The sequence below is a fragment of the Pleuronectes platessa genome, chromosome 2 (assembly GCF_947347685.1).
Source record: "Pleuronectes platessa chromosome 2, fPlePla1.1, whole genome shotgun sequence".
Classification (NCBI taxonomy): Eukaryota; Metazoa; Chordata; class Actinopteri; order Pleuronectiformes; family Pleuronectidae; genus Pleuronectes; species Pleuronectes platessa.
Window position 1 is genome coordinate 2,852,430 of NC_070627.1, and position 17,861 is coordinate 2,870,290.

Below are 17,861 nucleotides of genomic sequence, written 5' to 3' on the forward strand. Positions count from 1 at the left end.
AGATTAACAATTCTCAAATTAACACCTGAAATGAACATTAAGATCTTATTTGCTTTATGTTTGTCACATGACTTTGTAATCAGGTTCTTTTCAGGGTTTCCCGCCATCTGACAAATTGAAAAGTCTTAAAATATGTTCAAATATTACTCACTAGATCGTAAATACTATAATTTTAAGTCTTAAACACTTTATTGTGTAAACGTTCATTTAAACCTATATTTAAAAAAAATGTAAGAGAAATGTTGCTTCGAGCATCGTGTAGTGTGTCTGTATTGTAGTTCTTTCTCAGTATTAATAACAAGCTGAAATAAAACTACAAATCAGACCAACGTGGAACAAATGACTGATCGTCTGCAAACAGAGTTAATCTCAGTTCACTCGACTTGTCTGCTGGAGAGGGTTTGTTTTTTAGATTAATGGACATTCTACCAGATTATTTCAGTTAATCTCCAATTATGGGAGAGTGTCCGTAATCCCGGGACTGATATTCCTTCATATCTGTTATAAATCTTTAACTCCATTCATTATGGTCTTAAAAAATCTGACATTTAACTTGTGGAAACCACTTTTATGGATTTATACGAGTATAATAGGACATTACAGTATAAATTTTCGGGAAATGTGGTATATTTATCCAAACTAAAGCTGGAGACGTGTTTTCACTCTGCCTCTTAGTTCAGGACACACAACACTAGATGTGTAAACTCACTTCTTGCAGCACAACCAGGACCGGTTGTTACACGAGGGATAAAAATGAATATTGACAGGATCCATATCTTCCTCCTCTGAGCTGAAAATGAGCACAGACACGGATCCAGGTCATCGATTGGTTCAAAGATATTGTCTTTCACTTGTGGAACCAATCCCCTTTCCTGTCCCTGTGACATGTGATTGGTTCTGTGTGATTCAGTGATTCCTCTGCTGGTTGTTCCACAGTGAAGGGGGGGGGGTGTGACTCAGTGAACATGAGTCACCCTGATGGAAACGTCTGTTAAATCTGAGTTGAATCAACTTCTGTTTGTTTTACAACTTCAGTGAATGATGTTTGTTATCTGCTCAGAAAGCTCCACATCCCACTGACCACAAAGTACATTTACTCCATGTACCTGTACTTCATAAGAGGTATTTTCAAGTACTTTTATACATATATCTTCTGTACGTCCTGCTCCCCTGCCATTTTTATAAAACATGGTCATATGTTTTTGTATATTTTTCAAGTTTTCAATAACGAGCAGAATTGGTCGACTGATCCAATCAGAGTGGACAGGTAACATTAGACTCCGCCTCCTGCAGCAGCATGAACCACCTGATTCAGACATTAGATACGCCAGGTCAAGGTAATAGATATGACATTCTGTATTAAACTGAATAAACAGGTAATGATGCAGTAGATCATTGCATTAAAGAAGAGGATACTCTCAGCAAGTACTTTTAAAAGTACATTTAAAGTAAGTATTTACACTGAAAAGTAAAATTGCTGCTTTTACTTTTGTGTCTTTTACTTTTAGTTAAGGAAAATGTTTGAGTACTTCCTCAACCAATGAAACTTCTGAACATCATACCTCTAAACCTCTCTCCCACTAACACAACATTCACTTCCTGTGGTGAAGCAAATCACTGTGCGTCTTTCGGTGGAGCTGAGCTTCAGTGAACTTTGACCTGTGTTCAGTTGGCGTTGGCGTGTGTGTGACCACGCCCTCATTAATTTAGTGACAGAGCCTTAATGACTTGATGTGACGTCAGTAAATTATGTAAAACGTCTGACGTCACAATGTTAAAGAAAGTGAAAATAAGTTCATACATCCACACAAACTTTGAAAAGGCTCCGACCTGACACACAACACATCCTTTCATTAAGTTTGATAATCTGCAGGTGTTCTTATGTAATCCTGCTAAAGAACAAACAAAAGAAAACCGACGTGAAGGTTAAAAGAATCCTCTTCCCAGCAAATGATGAAACTCATTGAATCACAACTGGTTGATTAATATATTTATTCAGTAATTCACTGATTAACATGTTATATGCTTTATTATATTTAACCTATTTTGCTACCTAGGATACAGAGCATTAATCCTCTAAAAGCTGGAGGTAAAATAAAGTGAGATTAAAAACTGAAGGAGTAATTCAGTCACTAGAATGAGATCGATGACCTCAGGACCTGAAGAGAAATAAAACCCAGAACAAGGCTAGCTGTTCCCCTTGGTTTCCAGTCTTTGTGCTAAGCTAAGCAGCTGCTGACTGTTGGAATGATTCACGTGTTCTATGTTTAAAGACTTGAGGAAACACGGTGAATTCAGATCTTTGCACTTTATTTGCAGTTAAAACAGAAGCAGGTTGAACAAGTTACAAGAACAGAAATGTGATAAAACCAAGAATCTCTAACGTGAACATTTTCCCACCGCGCAGCGTCTCGACTCTTTCAAACACCAACAGACGCAGATATGTTCCTCCTCCTCGTAAACTTCAGGGCCTTTCATTTTGTCTTCCTTCGGTTTCTGAGACATAAATTGATGTTTGATACTTGAACAGATCCGAGGAAACTAGATCCAGAGCAGCCCACACATATTTCACAATAGAACAAAGAGAAAAACTCAGACAGTACATTGGATGAAGACACGTCTGAAAACGTGTTTGAGTCGTTCACACAGAACCGGAACAAACTGATGCTTTAATTCTAATGAATGAAACGAGTGAAACGGAGGATTGGGACCGACGAGGGAAGCTGAGAACACTTCCTGTAGAGCACAACAGGTGGCGCTAGAGGACGGGCTGGACTGACGCTTTGAAATCAATGTGCAAACTGAGTAAACGACTAAAGACTGATGCTGCGTCGGCCATTTTAATGTTGCATTTACCAGTTTTAGTCTGTTTACGTGAAAATCAAAGTGCGATCGCAACTTGGAGAAAATGTCAAACTCTCACATGAAATCAAAACCTCAGAAAAAAACAAACGTAGGATAAATAACTCGTGTGAAAAAACTGGCTTGTAAATGAAATATGGAATAAACCGTTATTGACACCAATGTTTGAACATGATTGTTTCCTTCAGTAGTTTCCAGCTGATTCATCTTTTCACAGACGAATCAGTTTCTGCTTTTGTTTGTCGATTACAGAATAAATACAGTGTGGGGGGGGGGGGGGACTTGCATTTCTTCTCATTTTCTGAACTCAACTTCTAAATATTTGATTTTGTCTTTTTGTTTTAAGTTATTTATTAAAACGTTCATAGTTTAAGCCAAATACAATCTATTTAATTTCCTTGTCTTAAGAGTTTTGAAAACATCTTGGTATTTATTTCTGCTAATAAGGCTGTAATTTGTTTTACTGTTTAATGTGTCAGGCTCCAACAATTTATTCTCATTTGGTTCTTCTCAGAAATCAGCAGCAATAAGGATCCAACTTGTGGAGCAACATTCATGTAAATACATTAACGCAGGTTTTGTAAATTTTTAAAAGCAAAAAACCTCGAACTTTTCTTCTGTTACAGCTTCTCACCTGTGAAGACTCTGATCTACTTTCAATGGGTTTTGTTTTTGACTGATTGTCGATCAAAATGACTGATTTCTGAACTTTTCAATATTAATTAAGTTAATTTATGTCCCAGTTTCCCTCGAACCCACAACTGATGTGGAATAATGAGACTGCACGAATATAAACGTATGAGCCGTCAGTTTTGTTGCACTTGAGGAAATACTTTAATATCTCAGGTTGTAAATAAGAAGGATGAACTTTCAGTGCTGAAGTTTTTTCGTGATGACCGAGCTTTAGCACTGAACTTCATTTTACATGTTTCATAGTTGCAGTTATCGTGTGTGTGTCTATACTTTTTGTTTTTTAACTTGAACTGGTCAGTGTTCCCGAGGCTGAACGCGGCCGCGTCGCTTCTCCTCTTCTTCCAGAAGCGTCTCGAGTCCGAACTTATGTTTGAGAGTGAACACGAGTTCAGGGTGAAGGAGCTTTTGGGAAACGCACGTTCTGCCGTTTGAGTGGCGCCGCGGCTCGGCTGCTGTACGACTCTTATAAAAACACCTTTAACCCGTCGTCCTCTCCGCTGCCTCCGCACGCCCTGATGCTTCCTCACTTCATCATCTGCACTTCCTCCAGCAGCTTCAGTGCAGCCACGTTCTTTGGATCCACGTGCAGCAGGTTGTTCAGGTCGTCCACACACGTCGGATCCTGCAGGAAAAACACACACGAGTTTAGAAAGTGAAACTAAACCAGGTTGACGGGGGCCTGATGGCTGCCGGCAGTCAGACCCTCATCAGACTGTCCACGAGGAAGTGAGATCTGGTTTTTAAACATATTGTCGTTGTCATTGTAGTTTTCATGAGTAAAAGGCTGTAACGTCTGAGCCTCATCTTTAAACACTACTGGGGACTAAAACCTTCAGAAACAAACAAAACACATTTCCCATGATTTCTCCCATGATTTGAATTTCAGTGAATAATGTCTTTGCTCATTTGTCCTCAAAGTGAAAACACATCCTCCAGCTCTGAAAGGCAGAAGCTCACAGATGTTTCACAGGAAAGATTCAGGCTCGTGTTCCATCTGGTCCTCTGATGGGTTAATACCAGATTAACGGTTTGATACAGCAGATAGTAACTGACCCGTCTACTGACTTTATAAAGACTCGTTTCACTCAACTCAAACCGAACAGTGGATGGTTGCTCTGTGTGGAGCTGTGAGAGCGGAGCTAACCGCCCGTCACCGCTCTCTGTGAGGAACACTGACGAGGCGAGGCTGTCAGGGGAATCATGGGTAATTATCCAGGCAGGAAATGAATTTATTCTGTCGTCCGCCCTCAGCACCTACGCACAGATGCTCCCGACAGTCTGATTGCTTCTGTGTGAGAGCCAGAAAGTGAAGAAGACTGCGGCGCTCACCTGGAGTTCCTTGTGAGCCTGAGCTCTCCTGTAGAGAGCCTTGATGTTGCCGCTGTCAATCATCAGAGCGTCGTCACAGTCTCTGACAGCGTCGCTGTACTGCTTCACTGACAGGTAACACAGCGCCCTGCACACACACACACACACACACACAAACACAGAAGATACAGAATCCATCAGAGACCTTAGTATCTAACCAAACACATACTGAGGGATACAACTAATACTACTAATATCTTAAAAAAAAAAAAATTCTCGTACTGGACTAACAAAATATTCACTTATCCACTTTAATTTAAAAAGTTTTCTTTTATTCATGTTTTGTCTAAAAGCTCTTTCACAGCCGCTGTGTCTGGTTCTGAGCTTCAGACTTTGCAGGTTTGTGAAAAGTTCCTCAGACAAAGATGTATTCTGATCAAAACAGTTTGTCTCGGTCCAGATCAAACTGGACTCACTCAGTTGAGAAAACACTTTAAATTAAACTTAAGCACCATAATTTCCCACAGGATTAATAAAGTATATATCATTTAAATGGTAGAAGTAAAGCTGGACCCACCGGTTGGTGTAGGTGGTGATCTCAGTGGGGTTGTTCTTGATGCTCTGGCTGTATTTCTCTATGGCCTTTCTGAACTCTCCTTTCTTCACCAGAGCGTTACCTTCTTCTTTCTGGGCCTGAGCTTTCTTCACGTTCTTCTCACTGGGAGCTGAGGAAACGAGATATAGAAAAAGAAAAGATCAGAACAATTAGGTCAAAGAGAGAGAACATCTTTTTCCCTGACAGAAGAATTTGTGGACAAATGTGACGACGTGACTTTTTGTTGCCACTGGATGATTTAAGTTTGGAAACTGCTGAAGAAGAATGTTTTCTTATTCGTGGCAGTTCCATAACATGGCTTAGGTTAAAATGTTATCGACATGAATTCAGTAAAAACAACAAGATCATTTAAGTTAAATATAAGATACAAATCCAGTTCCGAGTGTGAAACGTAAATGCCCTCACCCTTTTTCTTTGCTTCCCTGCTGCCGTTCTGTTGCTGGGCCTGGGTTGGTATCAGGATGTTGTTTGTCGTGTGCTGGTTGAGCTTCTCTCTGATGGACAGAGGAACCGTGGGGATGGGAGGAAGCTTTTCTCTCCATGAGGGACCGTCCGACTCTGTGAGCGCCTTCGACATCCTGTGGAGACAAGGAACACAGTGAAAACCACGTGAAGAGCTTCTCAACTGAAACACCTCGGTTTGACCCAACATCCTGTGTGCGTTCATCACCAGGAAGAATCTCTCAAGAACATTGAATTGTCCTCCACCAAGGAGGTTTTGTTTTTGTTTGTCAGCAGGATTACGCAATTTTGTGCAGATCTGCTCATGCTCCACAAGTTTTCATGGATACAGGTTGTGTAGTTCTTGTGTAGACAGATAAACGCGGATAAACCTGAAAACTCAGGGTTCTGATTCTTTGGCCAGCCCCTCCTAACGAACATGGCGTCACTAGCGCAGACCAGGTACCTGTTGGTTCCCTCGTGAGCGGCTGCGATGTTGCAGTCGATCTGCAGAGCCGTCTTGTAGTCCACGTACGCCAGCCGGTATCGCTCCTGCGCCTCAGACGCAGCCGCACGGCGAAGCAGAGACTTCACGTTAAACGGCTGCAGCTCCAGAGACCTGACACACATACACAGTACAAGTTAGACGTTTGATCAGATGACCCATGGCAGGCAGGAAGCCAGACGGTGATCAGTGCTGTTCGGGGGCAAATCATTCAAACTGTAACATAGTGATAGTGATGATTCTTCTTATGGAAATCTGAGTTTCATAAGAACACAAATCTCAGGTTCAAAAAGACCCTGAAAGTTAAAAACCGTGGACTCCAAACAAACATGAGGTGAATTTGATGGAAGCACTTACATGTTGCAGTCCTTCACACACTCTGCACAGTTCCCTTCCTTCAAGTAGCTGGCTGCACGGTTCGAGTACAAAATGGCCAAATCCTCCGGCTTCTTTTCACCTTAACAGGGAAAAAAAGGATCTTTAAAATCAAAGAAGAACCAAAGTCTTCATAAACAAACCCAGTTGTGTTTATAAATGATTCCACTCAGTCCTCTGGTAATGGCTGAATACTCACTGGCCTTCTCCAGCTCCCGGATGGCCTCGCTGTACAGCCCGCTGGCCTCTCCATACTGACCCGTCTTGAAGCGCTCGTTTCCAGCTTGTTTCAACTCCAACCAGGAGCGCCGGGATTTCTGTTTCTGAGGCATCTCTTCGTTTTGAGCTGTTCTAGAGGAAATTATGAAAAAGGACAAGGAAATAACTTGTTAACATTTACCGGAGGAAATATATATAAAGTGCAGAATGATGCAAACCTCGCTGTGATGTGGTTTATACTTCACTAGGTGGTGTGTTTCCCCTTCACTTCACACTAACATACATCTCTAATCAAAATGTGAACATTGACTCAGCATCATTAGTTTAACACGACCATCATATCTGCATCGGAGCAAACAATTTCTAATTCTTGCATTGTTGCTTTCACAGGACAAAACATTTTAAATCTGCATAACCTGCCTTCACTATGTGGAACTCCCTGTGACGATGAAATCATTCTTGTGGATTTATAAATTATGTATTTCAACCTCTTTTTATGTTGGATTTAAAGTGAGACCACACTGAGCTCATGCTTTAAGATGGAGTCACTCATTAGATTTTGTTGTTACTACTTCCTGAACCTGTTCGATCATGTGTTGTGTGGCAGTAGAAAGAAATGGGTCTAAGTTGCATTACAAACTTTTACATCAATATCTTTTTGTTCTTTCACACAAATAAGAACAAAGAGCAGAAAGAAAGAAAGAAAGAAAGAAAGAAAGAGGACACAAACCAGCAAAGACAAAACCAGGAGTTTGAACCTAAAAGAGGGGAAATGTTTAACCAGTAAAAGAAAATATATAAAATGTGTTTGCTGCCTTTTAACATTAATATTTAATGTTTTGCTTCATACGTGACTGAAAACTAACTCGTAGGTTCTACGTAGAAAGGAAGTAAAACAATGAAATGTGATTGGATGTGATCTTGTTTCCATTTGTTAATTGAATTTACAGAATATGAGTTGTATTGTGTAATATTACTCAGTTATATTAGAATGAGATGTGGATCCTATCAGTCAGTAACTGCAGCTGTGTGATACGTAGTGAACGAGAGAGAATCTGACGATGAACAAACATTCAAACAATATATTGATTCACATCTTTTCTCTGGAACTGAACATTAAAACAGTTCTAGATTCAGCAGTGACGAAGGAAAACAACAAAGTCAAGTCGTCATATCTGGATTTAGCAGAGAACAGAGAAAACACCTCAGTCACTTTGTCCCCGAGTTGATCAATTAATGGATAATGATGATAACTGGTGACTGGATAATAATCAGAAACGGTGCAGCTGCTTCTCACAGGTCACGATAACCTGAAAAGTGTGATGGAGGTGGAAGCTAACATGGACTCCATTAGGAAACATGTAGTTAGCTTCACGAGTTGTAGCCTGCTAGCCTAGCTGCTAACTCTAACTCTTTTCACCGATGATGCTATCCACAGTTCATCAGGATTATATGTTAAATACAGACGCAACTGACCGTTATCACCGACTAGCGTTTCGTTTCCCACGCCGGTACACGCTGCTCTATTGTCGGCTACTAGCCGAGTTAGCTCGCTAGCCGAGTGACGGTGTTCTGGAGCTAGCGGCTAGCTTAGCAGGCTAACCACACTTCCAATGCTAGCGGTGCTAAAGGGTCGGAGCTTCACTTCCTTACCGGCAGCCGAGTCGGTCTTGTGAGCGGGTAACGACGGGTGACGACCCGGTAAATGAACTCCTCCTCTTACTCCTCCTCTTCCTTGCAGCGGTAGGGACGTTCGAGCGACTGTCGGTGGCTGAAGCTGCGGGGGTTCGCTCACATTACTCCGGGTGCTCGCTCGGATCCGCGCCGGTTAGCTGAGCCTGTGTGGAGGCTCGAAGTGGAGACAAGCTGCGGAGGATCCGGGGACTTGATCCGGAGACCAAGGAGGAGGGATGAAGGAGAGAAGGAGGAGGGATGAGGGCTAAAGGAGAGAAGGAGAAGGAAGGTGGATTAGGAGAGAAGTAGGCGGAGGGGATGAGGAGGTCCTCCTTCTTCCTCTTTACAAATTTACTATTACTATTAATGATTATTGTCCTTTAGACTAACTCTTCTTTTTTGGTGTAATTTACTATTATTATTCTTAAGTCTAATTTATTTCTTCTTCTTCAGTATAATTTACCATTATTATTATTGTTCTTTAGTCTCATTTACTACTTTTTAAGTCTAATTATTCATCTTAGTAGAATTAACTATTATTATTTAGTCTAATTTACTTCTTCCTTTCGTATAATTAACTTCTCATTATTATTCTTTAATCCAATTTTCGTCTTCATCTTCAGTCTAATTTACTTTTTCTTTAGTCTAATTAACTTCTTATTCTTCTTTAGTCTAATTCTCCGTCTTCTACTTCTACATTAGTTTATTCTACTTCACCTCTACTTCTTTAATCTAATTCTTCTTCTTCTACTTCTACATTAGTTTATTCTACTTCACCTCTACTTCTTTAATCTAATTCTTCTTCTACTACTTCTACATTAGTTTATTCTACTTCACCTCTACTTCTTTAATCTAATTCTTCTTCTTCTACTTCTACATTAGTTTATTCTACTTCAGCTCCAATTCTTTAATCTAATTCTTCTTCTTCTACTTCTACATTAGTTAGGGCCAGAGCACCGAACAGAGTGAGACAGGGTGAGGCCCTATTGACATTTTAAGGACTATTATTATTATTCAGGCAGATGAACTGGCGTTTTAAAGGCTTTAACATGCTTAAATTCCTACCAAAATTTGCAGAAAATTTGAAAGTGGGTGAAAAATGTGTGTATTCTGAAGGAATTTTAAATGGGCGTGGCGAAATGGCTCTCCGTGCCCCCCGAGACCCCCGGTACGTGTTCAAATCTTCACGAAAAATCAATACACATGTGTATCATGACCAGACAAACCAAAAAGTCTACAGCTGCAATTTGAGAAATGCAACAGGAAGCCTGCTATTTTGCATTAAGTGGCCATTTTGGCAATTTCCACATTTTTACTTTGAGGTACTTGTACTTTTGTCTGTTTCTTTTGTAACATTGCTAAACGACAGAGCTGCTGTTCCAATTAATATCAATATTCACCTTTTTTCTTCTGAAGTAAATATATCGTTTCGTTAATAGATATCGTGGTTATAGTTGCCAGTGGCTGCGTCAGTTGTCCGGCCACGCGTGCTCTCTTTTTCTGTTTGTGGTTAGTTTGTCACACAGCAGCAAGAAACACACATGGACATTTAGGACACTTTCAGCACTGTCATGTCATAATGTGATTAAGACCAGAGTCTTTTGTTTTTCTTCATATGGCCCTAATTCTCCATTTAAAAAATACATAAATAATATTAATGAAAGGACTGGGACACTTTAAAATGGCCCAGTGATCCAGAGCAACACATGATCTTCCCTAAAACGTTTCTCTGTTTGCTATTGACACCTTTTTGTTCACGTCACTTTCCTGCTCAGACTGAACCCAGAACACTCAACACTATTTTTCCGTGGACGCTGAAGTTGACATATTCTTTGCTTTTTACCTCCAATGAGGAAGCTATTCCCCATCCATTTGTGTGTTGGTTTGTTTAAAAGTTTGTTGGTTTTTTTAATCTCCCCTCCTTAAGTTATGAGTTTAACAATATGTTAACACTAGATACGTGCAAATTAAATTGATAACAGACCATGATACTAACACTACAGTTTTCACGTTGTGGCCGATGATTGTTTTTTTGATATAGTCGACACATGGACCTGTGGAAAATAACAGAAATTTGATGTTTTATTAAATCACATTATAGATGTTAAGAATGATTCTGCTTGCCTAAAAGCCGGCACACGCTTCTGCATTTTCAGAGACACGCAAGAGCCCCCTGCATGCCTGCGTACCCCTTCGTGCGTGCTTGCTTGCATCGCCCAATTTTTTGAACTATACGACAAAGCTACGCGAGCCTCACGCAGCCCACAAGGCTGTGATTGGTCCGCTAACTACATCCTTTCTGGAGTCACATTTCCTGTTTCATGCCCCATAATACCGGCAGAAACCAGGAAAGGTTTAGAAGAACGAATATGGACCAAATAGAAGAGCGTTTGTCAGAAGAGATCTGAAAATATGACCACTTGTATAACCCGTCATTGACGGAATACAAGGACGCGCAGATGGCCTGCAATTCCTGGAAGGAGATCTTGGCTAACGTCGGTTTGCAGGTCGACGAGTGATCGAAGCTGTGGAGGAAGATCAGGGACAAATTTGTCCTCCAGTAAAAAGGCTCTGAGGAGCAGCAGTGGCGATTTAAATAAACAGTCGACGATGACTGCCACACACGAAGAAGGCGTCTCTAAGGTCGTCTTCGACAAAAAACGTTACTCCACCTAGTGTCCTGGATGTGAATTGCTTTGCAACACGCGCAAGCCTTGGGGAACCATAAATTAAAACGAGTTCATCGACACAACTGCGTGGAAAGCCACAGCAGGAGTTGCAGAACCATGCGCCTGCCTTAAGAGCCACTTCCTGATTAGAAGAATGTAGAGTATACTCTCAGAAATGGAAATAACCAAATACCATATGTTTCAGTGTCTTAGGAGGAAATCCGTATTTAGACCATCGTCCTAAAAAAGGTGAGGTCATTGTTGGAGACATTGTCTGTTCCTATAATTGGTTCAAGCTTATTTCCACAGAAATAATTGATGTGAGTTGATCTCTAGGTTCTTGTTTTTGTTTCGTAGACTCGTCGGTCGACTCTATAACTGCGGTTAAACTTCAGCTATTAAGCATGTTTCCAAAAGTGTAATACAGCTAAAATAACCCTTGTATTATGCTAAACTTCTTTCTTTTCTTATTATTATTCTGAAGAGTTTCACACTTTCACACACTTTCAAAGCAAGTGAAGATACGACGTGAGACTTCCTGTTCTTGGCTGCGTAGCCTAAAATGAAGCTTCCTGTCAATGGGCGTTAAGGTGAAGGCAGCCTCTTTTCAATGTGACTTGCACTCGCTCGACTTGAAACCAGAAGCGAGGTTCAGGGTTTGGGGAACAAGACGAAGAAGGAGAGGAAGAAGCGGCAACTGATGAGACAGAAAACATATGTTGAGAACTTACTTCTCTCTTAGGGTCGTGTTAAGAATTTTAATTAAGCTTTGATCACGTGTCTTGATATCTGCCGGTCGGTCCCCTCTAGGATTGTGCTGTGTGGTCGTGGCAGGAACACGCCCTGACTCCTGGATATGGCAGGTCTCCGTGGTGTCAAGATCCTGCTGCTCTGGGCTGGAATCATTGGTTTGGCCAAATGTAAGTTATCGTCTGTAATGTAATAGTAACGTTGAGTCCTGGCACGTGTCATGAAAGTATTAAAATCTAGGGGAAAAATTTGTAAATGACGTAAAACAAGCTAATGAACTGAACACGATGAGGTCTTATGTTCTTAACTCCTAAATTGACTGTTTTTGAAGTTCGGTTGTTGAGAGTGTCCTCGTCTTCAGGAGGAATGTTGGAAAACCCTCCGTGCCAGAGACGCAGACATGAACCTGTCAGTCGAGCAGCTTCTTCTCTATTTGAAACGTCAGCACTCTAACTGAAAGACAAATGAGGAAGTTGCAGGTCTTCTACCTGCAACTTCACATTTCTTCAACTTTCCAAACCTAAGAACACGAAACAGAACAAGTGCGTGTGTTTGTGTGTGCGTGTGTGTGTGCGTGTGTGTGTGCGTGTATGTGTGTGTGTGTGCATGTGTGTGTGTTTGTGTGTGTGGTGGTTTGAATGTTTTGTTGGGGGGGTTGTGTGACAGATATGACATGAGTTTCTTTTGGGGGGTGTCTTTGCAAGCTCTTCACTTCAACCCCAGTGGCTGTGTTTGTGTGTGTGTGTGTGTGTGTGTGTGTGTGTGTGTGTGTGTGTGTGTGTGTGTGTGTGTGTGTGTGTGTGTGTGTGTGTGTTTCAGTTGTGCGTGCGTGTGCATGCGTAAATGACTTCGGAATGCTTGAAGAGGAAAAAAAAATTAAAAGGGGAAGTGCGGCGTTCAGAATAAAGAAGTGCGATCAGAGATGTTAATCTCGCTGCACGATTAGAGCAGATTGTGGTTGTGTTTGTGATTAAACCATAATCCAAATAAAACAAAAAAAATACATGAAAAAAACGTATCAATACAGAACAAATCAAAATAAAATGTTTAAACAGCAGAGCATTTCTTTTTATACCAGGACAATGACACAGAGGAATCCACAGCTTGATCACTTCACCAACTTTACTTTTTTGGACGAAGATGCTTTGATTAATTAAGATTTCTTCAAAAAAACACTGATCTGAAATATTGTCCACTACATTCAGCTGCACTATTATGACAAATAAAAAAAATTGCAATGCAAAGATTAACACAATTTTTCTCTCCTGTGATTCAAGGTTACAGGCCCTATACAACAGGTGAGTGAGAAATCCCAGAAATCAAGAAACGTTTTATTTATGTATTCAAGTTAGCCACAACACGAATAAAGATGCCACCACATGAATATGTAGAAGCCACAACAAGTATGTAGAAGCCACAACACAGATGTAGAAGCCACAACACAAATATAGAAGCCATAACATGAATATAGAAGCTACAACATTTATGTAGAAGCCACATTACAAATGAAGAAGCTACAACAATAGTTGACAATGAAACGAGCAGTCGTTTGTAAAAAAAGACAAAAAAAATCCGCTGTTATGATTGTGACTCTAGGTTACAGGCCCTATACAACAGGTGAGTGAGAAATCCCAGAAATCAATAAACGTTTTATTTATGTATTCTGTTAACAGAATTTAATTGCACACACCAAGTAAGCCACAACACAAATGCTGAAGCCACAACACGAATATAGATGCCACCACATGAATATAGAAGCCACAACATGTATGTAGCAGCCACAACAAGTATGTAAAAGCCTTAACACAAATGTAGAAGTCACAATACAAATATAGAAGCCACAACATGAATGTAGAAGCCACAACAAGTATGTAGAAGCCACAGCACAAATAAAGAAGCGACAACACAAATAAAGAAGCTACAACAATTGTTGACAATGAAATGAGTAGTGACTGAAAGTGGTCAAGTCACAGTTGTGTGGGTAAAGCGAGCAGTCGTTTGTAAAGACACAACATATAATTGGCTGTTAAAATGAGAGTCTTGGCTATTTGAGGTGTTACACATCAGGTGCTTGGAGCCTCCAAACAGGAAGAACACACCTGTACCATCACACCTCAAATAGACAAGACTCTAATATTCAAGCAGCAACACTTTCAGCAGGTTTGTGTTATTCGTTCAAACGCTTGTCTGACACATCCCAGCCACCGTAGTTAAGCATCATATCAGGTAAGACTGTTGGCAGTCAAGTGTAGGTGACCTCCATCGTGCTCTCGTTCCTGCAGACAATGCTCCCACCCCTTCGTCCCTGACCTCAACTGAAGTCACCTGGCTCACCACCACAGTGGATAACACCACCCCAGGTTGGAATTTTCTCTTTTAACATGTGAGAGTGTGATGAGATTGTGTATTAATGTGAGTCCAGACAGCAGACAGTGGCAGCAGCACTTGTTACTGTGAGTTGTATCTGTTCCAAGTGACTCAGAGATTGAAGACATTTTGTCAAAGTTACAACTGATTATTTCACAGATGTTGCTTGATCATGTAGTGATGTTTTGTTTTCCGCTTTTCTCCTTGAAGTGCGTCATACAGTTTGTACTGTTATTTTGAAATGCATGTCCTTTACAACTTATTTCCTCATGTTTTATGTCTGCTCTTCTTTTTCCACAGATTGTTTAGATGTCAAAAATATAAATCAAACTGCTCCAACACAATTTCCTGTAGAATTTAAAGCAGAATTACCTCCAAACTGCAACCTCTCCATTGATTACACCTGTCATGGTAAGTGGAAAGTCTTTGTGTGTCTGCAACATTATACATAGATTTACATTGAAAGAGGTGATGATATGAATCTACTAATGTCCAGTTTCACTTTAAACTGAAGTGACCTACATTTTTTTAAGATTCTTAATTACTCACAAAAACATCAATGCTAAAAAAAAGAGTGTAAAAATAAATATGATGTATTGTTCTGAACTCCTTGATGAATGCAACAAACCGTGGTTTCCTAAAAGTGAATTTACATGAATGAATATGGAATTAATCCCATTATAATTATTTTATGATAGTATAATAATAAGATTAATAACATAATCAATGTGTCTTAAAGTTTCCTATCCTCGTCGAGACTACTACCCATGGTTTGACGGATTCAATGAGGCTAAGAATCTATCTGAGCTGGAGCCTTTCATGGACTACAAGTGTATCGGTCTCATCAAGGACACGAACAATGTCAACGTATACAACACAACTGAAGTTAAAGTCCGGATCAACTGTGGTATGTAGACGCTCACTGGACGACAGCTTCTGTCCTCAGACACTGGGGAGGGAATGACTGAGATGTCAGTTCTCAGGTCTGTGTTCCACATGTCTCACTTGTCCCAGCAGATCTCAAAATAGACTTCACAATTACAAGCACCACCAACACATCCTCTCAGCTGACTTGGACCACGACCAGTAACAGATGTAAAGACATGATTCAGAATCTTCACTTCTGAAGATGCTGGAGATGGTTTCACTCATTCGTTGAAGTATAGAAATGTAATGTGGACATTTCGATCATTTACATTGCTCCAAGCTAACATTTATGCATGCTATAGGTTTAAATCATAGACTGAAAGATGAACAACGAATCAGCTCCCTTAAAGTGCATACAAATCATTTTTATCCCCCCCATGTGGCCGGTTGCAATATACAGTGGGTACCGAAAGTATTCAGACCCCTTTAAATGTTTCACTCTTTGTTTCATTGCAGCCATTTGCTAAAATCAAAAAAGTTAATTTTATTTCTCATAAATGTACACTCATCACCCCATCTTGACAGAAAAAAAACAGAAATGTTGGATACACCTGGATTTGGGGATCCTCTGCCCACTTCATTGCAGATCCTCTCGAGTTCCGTCAGGTTGGATGGTGAACGTTGGTGGACAGCCATTTTCAGGTCTCTCCAGAGATGCTCAATTGGGTTTAGGTCAGGGCTCTGGCTGGGCCAGTCAAGAATGGTCACAAAGTTGTTCCGAAGCCACTCCTTTGTTATTTTAGCTGTGTGCATAGTCTTGTTGGAGGGTGAACCTTCGGCCCAGTCTGAGGTCCAGAGCACTCTGGAAGAGGTTTTCTTCCAGGATATCTCTGTACTTGGCCGCATTCATCTTTCCTTCAATTGCAACCAGTCGCCCTGTCCCTGCAGCTGAAAAACACCCCGATAGCATGATGCTGCCACCACCATGTTTCACTTTTGGGATTGGATTAGGCAGGTGATGAGCAGTGCCTGGTTTTCTCCACACATACCGCTTAGAATTAACGCCAACAAGTTCAATCTTGGTCTCATCAGACCAGAGAATCTTATTTCTAATAGTCTGGGAGTCCTTCATGTATTTATTGGGAAACTCTATGCAGGCTTTCATATGTCTTGCACTGAGGAGAGGCTTCCGTCTGGCCACTCTGCCATAAAGCCCAGACTGGTGGAGGGCTGTAGTGCGTACTGCATCTGTGGAGCTCAGCCACAGTGATCTTTGGGCTCTTCTTTACCTCTCTCACCAAGACTCTTCTCCCACGATTGCTCAGTTTGGCTGGACGGCCAGGTCTAGGAAGAGTTCTGGTCGTCCCAAACTTCTTCCATTTAAGGATTATGGAGGCGACTGTGCTCTTAGGAACCTTGAGTGCTGCAGAAATTATTTTGTAACCTTTGCCAGATCTGTGCCTTTTCACAATTCTGTCTCTGAGCTCCTTGGGATGTTCCTTCGACCTCATGATTCTCATTTGCTCTGAAATGCACTGTGAGCTGGAAGGTCTTATATAGACAGGTGCGTGCCTTTCCCAATCAAGTCCAATCAGTTTAATTAAACACAGCTGGACTCCAATGAAGGAGTCGAACCATCTCAAGGAGGATCAGAAGAAATGGACAGCATGTGAGTTAAATATCAGTGGATCAACGGAATGTTGATACTGTGGCTACACGCTTGCACAGACTCTCAAATTATATCAAAAGCACAAGATGGAAGCCAGCCCCCATGTACAAGTTATTTTGGCTTCGGTTTTACACAACAGGTGGAGGTGGAGTCGTGGCGTCCATCTCTATGTACAGTTTCATGTACACAAGCAAAAAACTCAACCTATGTTCTTTTAATGCGAAAATCATTTCAAACGTGAGTTGTCTGACTGAAATAGTTGAAGCTTGCAGGGCTGCATATATGATATGAACCGATTAGTAAAAAATGTTCTTACTTAATGGGAAACTTGACCCCCCCCCCCCCCCCAAAAAAAGCAGAAAACAAAGTGCTGATTTATGTTGCTATAATTTTGTAGCTGTTATCTAGAACATAAACTAACAACTTGTGAAACTGTGTCACAGTGTTAAATCAGACTTCAGTAGGAACCTGCTACATTACTGATCTGCAGCCCTACACGGTCTACACCTGCTGGGTCCAACCCTCCAACGACTTGGAAGTCAGGAATCCTTTTTCTGTGAAACAGAAAACTGAGATTGGAGGTCAGTGACAAACAGAATGAAACCAGTTGAACTTTTTATAGCACAACTAGAACAGCACTCAGTGGAGCTAATACCTGACCAACAGACTTCTTAGGAAACCATATTTAAATTCACTAGATCTGGACGAATGAACCTGCAGATTTTGTTCCACTGATAAGAAAATATCTTCTTATTTACGTTACAAGAATAGTTCTATCACCGCACTTCACCAAGGAACATCATCAGTGGTACTCTGCTCTGTATTTAACATCATCTAATTAGGGCC

General features: G+C 40.9%; 2 protein-coding genes across 7 annotated transcripts in view; one reads left to right on the plus strand and one right to left on the minus strand.

Annotated features, from left to right (window-relative positions):
• Positions 1–2,293: 2,293 nt before the first annotated feature.
• tomm34 (translocase of outer mitochondrial membrane 34) lies at positions 2,294–8,960 on the minus strand. 4 transcript variants are annotated; one of them, XM_053432496.1, is made up of 8 exons: positions 8,673–8,960; positions 7,000–7,146; positions 6,783–6,882; positions 6,387–6,539; positions 5,885–6,057; positions 5,441–5,588; positions 4,885–5,011; positions 2,294–4,177 (listed from the first exon to the last, which is right to left on the minus strand). In XM_053432496.1, exons 2-8 carry the CDS (start codon positions 7,130–7,132, stop codon positions 4,079–4,081), a joined length of 933 nt encoding a protein of 310 aa, XP_053288471.1. In that variant the 5' UTR covers positions 7,133–7,146; positions 8,673–8,960; the 3' UTR covers positions 2,294–4,078. The 4 variants fall into 4 exon arrangements, with proteins under 4 accessions (XP_053288471.1, XP_053288481.1, XP_053288489.1 ...); XM_053432506.1 differs by having other exon boundaries at positions 7,000–7,151; XM_053432514.1 differs by having other exon boundaries at positions 7,000–7,151; positions 8,496–8,960.
• Positions 8,961–11,947: 2,987 nt separating this feature from the next.
• LOC128449415 (receptor-type tyrosine-protein phosphatase C) overlaps positions 11,948–17,861 on the plus strand; it is a 39,030-nt gene continuing 33,116 nt past the window's right edge. Inside the window, exons 1-6 of one of the 3 annotated variants that reach the window (XM_053432578.1) lie at positions 11,962–12,080; positions 12,173–12,282; positions 13,390–13,410; positions 14,395–14,472; positions 14,780–14,890; positions 15,219–15,386. In XM_053432578.1, coding sequence (XP_053288553.1) covers positions 12,219–12,282; positions 13,390–13,410; positions 14,395–14,472; positions 14,780–14,890; positions 15,219–15,386 — 442 coding nt within the window. In that variant the 5' untranslated portion in view covers positions 11,962–12,080; positions 12,173–12,218. Of the gene's footprint in view, positions 12,283–13,389; positions 13,411–13,708; positions 13,730–14,394; positions 14,473–14,779; positions 14,891–15,218; positions 15,387–17,861 lie in introns of all 3 variants that reach the window. The other 2 variants (XM_053432588.1, XM_053432586.1) reach the window with 2 other exon arrangements.